This window comes from Tachysurus fulvidraco, chromosome 10, assembly GCF_022655615.1.
Source record: "Tachysurus fulvidraco isolate hzauxx_2018 chromosome 10, HZAU_PFXX_2.0, whole genome shotgun sequence".
Classification (NCBI taxonomy): domain Eukaryota; kingdom Metazoa; phylum Chordata; class Actinopteri; order Siluriformes; family Bagridae; genus Tachysurus; species Tachysurus fulvidraco.
In genome coordinates this window covers 24,311,260-24,318,759 of record NC_062527.1, presented here as the reverse complement: position 1 = coordinate 24,318,759, position 7,500 = coordinate 24,311,260, and the positions used below count along the sequence as shown (strand labels likewise).

Here is a 7,500-nt window from a genome sequence, read left to right as displayed (position 1 = left end):
GTCAGCTCAGTCCTCGTCTCTCCTGAGGTAATTACCACAGACTCGGCAGTGCTAACTTTAGCTTAGCTTAGCTTAGCTCTCTCAGCTCAGTCCTCGGCTCTCCTGAGGTAATTACCACAGACTCGGCATTGCTAACTTTAGCTTAGCTTAGCTCTCTCAGCTCAGTCCTCGGCTTTCCTGAGGTAATTATCTCAGACTCGGCAGTGCTATCTTTAGCTTAGCTTAGCTCAGCTTAGCTCTCTCAGATCAGTCCTCGGCTCTCCTGAGGTAATTACCTCAGACTCGGCAGTGCTAACTTTAGCTTAGCTTAGCTCTCTCAGATCAGTCCTCGGCTCTCCTGAGGTAATTACCACAGACTCGGCATTGCTAACTTTAGCTTAGCTTAGCTCTCTCAGCTCAGTCCTCGGCTCTCCTGAGGTAATTACCTCAGACTCGGCAGTGCTAACTTTAGCTTAGCTTAGCTCTCTCAGCTCAGTCCTCGGCTTTCCTGAGGTAATTATCTCAGACTCGGCAGTGCTATCTTTAGCTTAGCTTAGCTCAGCTTAGCTCTCTCAGATCAGTCCTCGGCTCTCCTGAGGTAATTACCTCAGACTCGGCAGTGCTAATTTTAGCTTAGCTTAGCTTAGCTCTCTCAGCTCAGTCCTCGGCTCTCCTGAGGTAATTACCTCAGACTCGGCAGTGCTAACTTTAGCTTAGCTTAGCTCTCTCAGATCAGTCCTCGGCTCTCCTGAGGTAATTACCACAGACTCGGCTTTGCTAACTTTAGCTTAGCTTAGCTCTCTCAGCTCAGTCCTCGGCTCTCCTGAGGTAATTACCTCAGACTCGGCAGTGCTAACTTTAGCTTAGCTTAGCTCTCTCAGCTCAGTCCTCGGCTTTCCTGAGGTAATTATCTCAGACTCGGCAGTGCTATCTTTAGCTTAGCTTAGCTCAGCTTAGCTCTCTCAGATCAGTCCTCGGCTCTCCTGAGGTAATTACCTCAGACTCGGCAGTGCTAATTTTAGCTTAGCTTAGCTCTCTCAGCTCAGTCCTCGGCTCTCCTGAGGTAATTACCACAGACTCGGCAGTGCTAACTTTAGCATAGCCTAGCTCTCTCATCTGTCCTCGGCTCTCCTGAGGTAATTACCACAGATTCGGCAGTGCTAACTTTAGCGTAGCTTAGCTTAGCTCTCTCAGCTCAGTCCTCTGCTCTCCTGAGGTAATTACCTCAGACTCGTCAGTGCTAACTTTAGCTTAGCTTAGCTCTCTCAGCTCAGTCCTCGGCTTTCCTGAGGTAATTACCACAGACTCGGCAGTGCTAACTTTAGCTTAGCTTAGCTCTCTCAGCTCAGTCCTTGGCTCTCCTGAGGTAATTAACACAGACTCGACACTTTAGCTTAGCTTAGCTCTCTCTTTGAAAACATTCAAACACTTTATAACAATTCTAGAATAATATTTACATGAAGATAAATATTTGTGTTGTAGCGTGGCTGTATGGTGACCCACGACATGTTCTTTACCCACGTAACTCCACCGGCATGTTCTGTGGCCTCCCTCCCAATCAGTGAGTACACACAAACACACACACACACACACACACACACACACACACACACACACACACACACACACACACACAGACAGTCCAAAAACAATAACTTCTGTAATGATGTTAAATATGCATATTGAGTGTTTATTTTATACTTCTCTCTCTCTCTCTCTCTCTCTCTCTCTCTCTCTCTCTCTCTCTCTCTCTCTCTCAGGAATAAGCCGAATGTGTTTTATTTTAACATCCTAAGTTGTGCCACAGCGACGAACATCATGGCCGCCGCACTTCAGGGCCTCCAGTGTCCCACCACTCAGGTGATGATCGACAGACAGAGAGTGTGTGTGTGTGTGTGTGTGTGTGTGTGTGTGTGTGTGTGTGTGTGTGTGTGTGAGATATATTCACAGTATGGAAGAGTGTATTGATGATGATAATGTCTCCTGTGCTGCAGATCTGTGTGAGTTCGTGTCCCTCAGATTTCTGGTCTCTGAACATTTTAGCCTACACGGCTCCCTCTTCAGACTTACAGAAATACTTTAAACAGGAACTGTGTGTGCAGTCCTTCAACCTCAGCACCACCAAACTCGTACGTCTCTCAGTCTCTCTTCTTTTTAAATAGCATTATAAACTATGTTAACATCACATGGTATTCATTATTCATCCTTTGTTTTCCTCTCAGTCTGCATCAGACATCATTAACAAGGAGTTGTGTCCATTCTTCTACACACCCACCACTCCAGGTCCGTCTTTCTCTCTCTTTCATTCTCTAGGTATATATTTCTGTCCATCGTTCCTGTATCCGTGTCATCGTTCTCTATAAGAGACGTTATCTTATATTTGTGAAAGGACTCGATGTTGTATACATCTACATCTTAGTGCTAGTGATGCAACACCTTGAGACGTGTCGCTCTGAAATGTATTATATACACTACGAGAACAAATTAGTCCCATTGTATGGAGCCCATTTTACCCACAGTCATCTACAGTAACACACTTATAGAGCTAAAAGTCCTCGACATACTTGCTTTAATACAGAGGTGACATCTGAGATGGTTGCAAGTGAACAGGTCCTCGTAGTCTCTGTGATATCATATCATGTCGTCATGGTGTACCGATCCTCCAGTACTGCAGGTGGTGCTGTGCAAACTTCAGATCGCTTCCATGACTACAAAAAGAAGATTTCCTGCTGCAAAGTGCTAACAGAATAAACTATGGTGAGGGTTTAGTATTTAAAGGTGTCGCTCTTGCATCTACTCACCAGCTTCCTGTTTTGTGACGATGACGAATGACAGGCTTGGAAGTAGAGTGTGGTTTTCCACTGTGTTCGTCCCGATATCGCGGCCAGTGAGAGCCCCCTGTGTGATGTGTTTGCTCTGTAATTACGTCATATTGTTTGTGGACGTACGTCTAGATCTTCGCTCTGCTCCATGATCCCTGCAGCTGAATTCTGTTCTTATTTGTGCTTTTAATATACGATGTCACTGCTTTACACACTGTGTGTTTGTGTGTAGTTTTGGGAAGGTGTTTACCCACTTTAGGTCCGGCGTACGATAACGTCCCAGACACCTTCAAACTCCCCGGGATGACACCCAATCAGACTGTCAACACAATCAAGAATGCTACGGGGTAACAACACATACTGCACTCTTAATAATGTACAAACACACACTGTCATGCATGTTATGGCCAAAAGTATGTACACCCTGTTTGACTATATTTACACCTGTATTTACTGTTATAATCAGCTCCACTCGTCTGGAAGGTTCTGCACTAGAGAACTCCACCAGTTGTATTGCGTCTGTGGGATTAGTGGTCATTCAGCTACAGGAGCATCAGTGAGATCAGACTCTGATGTCGGGATGCTGAGGAGACTCCAGTTCCAGTTCATCACAAAGGTGTTAATGGGGTTGAGTCAGAGTCAGGGCTCAGTGCAGGATACTCGATCATTCCACTCCAACTTTCACCCCCACATCAAGTCTTCATAGTGCTGCTTTGTACACAGGGACATTATAATGATGGAGCAGGGTTCGGACTCTATAGAACGTCGGTGTGTAACTTCACAGATTCCTTCAGTGGAACTCGGTGCTTGCTTCGGACTTTCAAACTGTTTGGAAGAAGGGTTTGATGGTCAGTGGTGCACATACTTTTGGCCATACAGTGTAGTTTCCTATACTCGTGCACACATGAACTTAAACCCACACACACACGCATGAATACACCAATTATACATAACGCTGTATTTCTTTTTCCTTGGCAGTGATGGAATATTTTCAGCGTGAGTGAATACAAACTGCTCCATGTATTTATTAAAGCTTTATTCATCTCTTGTTTGCTTTCTTCCTCAACCATCGATTCTTGTTGATTCCAGTTTAGAGTAAATTCCAATCACTTAATATACATCGCAGCCACAAGTAGTGTTCTGTTACCTCTCGAGGGTATGAAATACTTCTGACCTTAATCCATAACTTCTAAACCATTTAGGGTCAGGAGTGTAGCTTCATATCCACAATGAGCAGGTGCAAGTTTTCATTCCAACCAAATCCAAAGTCTAGTTAAAGAAAAGATCAGCTGATTAAACAGGTGGAATCAGGTGAAGCTCTCTGCTAATGATATCGTACAACCCCGGATTAGGATCTACAGACTTTAGGTAATGGTGCAATGGACAGAGGGGTCTCCAGTGGGATCTAATGATGAGGAACAAACGAAATTGATGGAATGTGAACAAACATCAGCAGACGATGGACAGTTTGGATCTTGGGACAATTAAGATCAAGGGTGAAGGAAAATGTGGGATGATTAGGAAGCAGGGACGAGGAACTAATGAATGAATAAATGAATACACAGGATCAGTGGAAAAGAAAGAATCCTAGAGATAAGGGAGGAGGTTACAGGAACGAGACACGAGGGATGAACTATGCAGGAGGTAAAACACACATTTAACAATAAACAGGAACTATTTCAGGAAAAACTATTTCTGAGCAACATCCCTTGTTCCAGAAAGAGTCGAAAACCAAAAACATGAATAAGAACGAGGACTAAGTTAGATGATAAACTAGCAGCTAACAGATCTAGTATGTACACGTCTGATTCCACTCACAGCGAGGGACTTATTTATTTTTCTTTCTCTTTGGTCGTCTTTTAGATAGCGGGCTGTCCCGATTAGTGCTGATGTCTAGAGCTTATAGTGTGCTTCACAGGAGTGCTGGCCATACAGAGTACACAGCAAGTCTTGTGTGTGTGTGTGTGTGTGTGTGTGTATACACGTGTGTGTGTGTGTGTGCATGTGTGTGAACGTGTGTGTGTGTACGTACGTGTGTGTGTGTGTGCGTGTGCATGTACGTGTGTGTGTGTGCGTGTGTGTGTGTGTGTGTGTGTGTGTATGTGTGTACGTGTGTGTGTGTGTGTGTGTACGTGTGTGTGTGTACGTGTGTGTGTGTGTGTGTGTGTGTGTGTGTGTGTGTACACGTGTGTATGAAGCTGTCATGCATTTCGAGTTGAGTGTCTGTAGCTGCTGAGTAGAGAACAGGGTCTCTGGGTTTAGCTGTGTGAAATTAAACCATAAACATTCTCACTCTCTCTCTCTCTCTCTCTCTCTCTCTCTCTCTCTCTCTCTCTCTCTTTCTCACTCCCCCCTCCCCCCTCTTAGTAACATACTGGGTCAGTTCAATGCCCGAGACGTTGGCGTTCGCATCTTCGCAGACTTTGCTTCTACTTGGCAGTGGATCGTTTTGTGAGTGAAACACCATTTTATTTCTTTATGTTTTCACCGTTCCTGACACCACACCCTCTCAGTTCATCAACTTGTCTTCCTGAGAATCCTCCCTCCATCATCCCAAGTGTCTTTCAGTACTATGTGATAAAGGTCACTGGAGATTTTATTATTTTATTATTCTGGTAAAAGAAGGCCTTCTTACTCAATTAAACACGTTAGTGAGTTGAGATGGTTTAGTGTATTAAAGCTTGATGATAATTACCCCTACAGTATTTACTGTTAACAACACACTGTAAAATAAACCTGTGGTCATGGAGGAGAGTCACTTTTAAAAACACCGCCATCTGGTGTTGACAACTGGAAATGCAAATAGTTTACTTTATTTACAGCTTTGTTTGTTTAAAAAACAAAAGACGTTTTAACTGCAGTTTACAAAATCTGTGTAATATTCACTCGTTATTTTACACCACACACTTCTGACTAATGTAGGTTGTGTTGTAATAGAAGGAAATTTGTAAAGGATGAGGAAACAAACCATTTTAAAATGCTATACAGTATGGTGTGTGTGTGTGTTTGTGTGTGTTTGTGTATTTGTGTGTGTTTGTGCATGTGTGCGTGTGTTTGTGCGTGCATTTGTGTGTGTTTGTGTATTTGTGTGTGTTTGTGTGTGTGTTTGTGTGTCTGTTTGTGCGTGTGTGTGTGTTTGTGTGTGTGTGTTTGTATGTGTGTTTGTCTGTTTTTGTGTTTGTGCGTGTGTTTGTGCGTGTGTGTGTATGTGTGTGTGTGTGTGTTTGTTCATGTGTGTGTGTGTATGTGTGTATGTTTGTGTGTGTTTGTGTGTGTTTGTGTGTGTGTGTATAATCTGGTATCTCATACTTGTACACAGAGGCCTGGTGATAGCGATGGTGGTCAGTTTGCTGTTCCTTCTTCTGTTGCGCTTCCTGGCTGCCATCTTGATTTGGATCCTCATCCTTGGAGTTCTGGCAGTGGGAGCATTCGGTAAGCATGAGGATGATGATAAAGAGATGAAGGTGAATGATGATGATGATGGCTCACTCTGTCGTTTTTCTCTCTCAGGTATCTGGTACTGCTATAACGAGTACGCGTTGTTGGCGAACTCCACCCTGACCTACAATAATGTCGGCTTCACCACCAACGTCAACGTGTACCTGCAGATCCGTGACACGTGGCTTGCCTTCTGTAAGCACATCTACGTCAGGAAACACCACCGTTATAGTTACAGCAGGGGGAAAAGGAATAATTAACATAACAACACCAGCTGAAGCTTCATACGTGCAGACAGTTTAACTGCTTTATAATAAATACAACAGAAAGAAAGCAACCAAAATATCTCAGCAACCTTCCATCCAAGTGAGGAACCTGCAGATGGACCTGCTCACAAATAGGTCCAGGGTTGATTGTGGGCGGGGCCTCTGATGTGACTGTTAGAGAGGATTGTGGGCGGGGCCTGTGATGTGACTGTTAGAGAGGATTGTGGGCGGGGCCTGTGATGTGATTGTTAGAGGATTGTGGGTGGGGCCTGTGATGTGACTGTTAGAGAGGATTGTGGGCGGGGACTGTGATGTGAGATTGTGGGCGGGACCTGTGATGTGATTGTTAGAGGATTGTGGGCGGGGCCTGTGATGTGACTGTTAGAGAAGATTGTGGGCGGAGACTGTGATGTGAGGTTGTGGGCGGGGCCTGTGATGTGACTGTTAGAGAGGGTTGTGGGCGGGGCCTGTGATGTGATTAGTCACTGTAATGATCTGTAATGTCTCTCTCTCTCTTTCAGTGATTATTCTCTGTGTGGTTGAAGCCGTTCTGCTGTTGACTCTGATTTTCCTCAGAACTCGAATTCTCATCGCCATCGCTGTTATTCGGGAGTCCAGCAAGTAAAGAAAACACACTCGCTCTCTCTCTCTCTCACACACACACACACACACACTGTCAATTTCATGGAATATTTGTGTGTAAATATTAATAGAAGTGTGTGTGTGTGTGTGTGTGTGTGTGTAGGGCGGTGGGCTACATGATGTCTACACTGATTTACCCAGTTATCACCTTTGTGATGCTGCTTGTGTGTGTCTCATACTGGGGCATCACAGCTCTGTATCCTTCCACTGTCTGTGTGTGTGTCTGTGTGTGTGTCTGTGTGTGTGTGTCTCAGTGTGTGTGTGTGTGTGTGTGTGTGTGTGTGTGAGTTTCTCCTTAACACAGTGTGTGTAGTTATCTGGCTACATCTGGAGGTCCACTCTACAATGTTGTG

General features: G+C 44.5%; 1 protein-coding gene across 1 annotated transcript in view; it reads left to right on the top strand.

Moving 5' to 3' along the window:
- Positions 1 to 7,500, top strand: part of slc44a4 (solute carrier family 44 member 4) — a 22,303-nt gene that overhangs the window by 10,362 nt on the left and 4,441 nt on the right. Inside the window, exons 4-14 of the mRNA XM_027167777.2 lie at positions 1,462 to 1,540; positions 1,740 to 1,839; positions 1,974 to 2,108; positions 2,202 to 2,262; positions 3,034 to 3,148; positions 5,169 to 5,252; positions 6,121 to 6,233; positions 6,312 to 6,434; positions 7,027 to 7,126; positions 7,251 to 7,343; positions 7,461 to 7,500. The exon at positions 7,461 to 7,500 is cut by the window's right edge and continues 63 nt beyond it. Of these exons, the coding sequence (XP_027023578.2) occupies positions 1,462 to 1,540; positions 1,740 to 1,839; positions 1,974 to 2,108; positions 2,202 to 2,262; positions 3,034 to 3,148; positions 5,169 to 5,252; positions 6,121 to 6,233; positions 6,312 to 6,434; positions 7,027 to 7,126; positions 7,251 to 7,343; positions 7,461 to 7,500 (1,043 nt within the window). The remainder of the gene's footprint in view (positions 1 to 1,461; positions 1,541 to 1,739; positions 1,840 to 1,973; positions 2,109 to 2,201; positions 2,263 to 3,033; positions 3,149 to 5,168; positions 5,253 to 6,120; positions 6,234 to 6,311; positions 6,435 to 7,026; positions 7,127 to 7,250; positions 7,344 to 7,460) is intronic.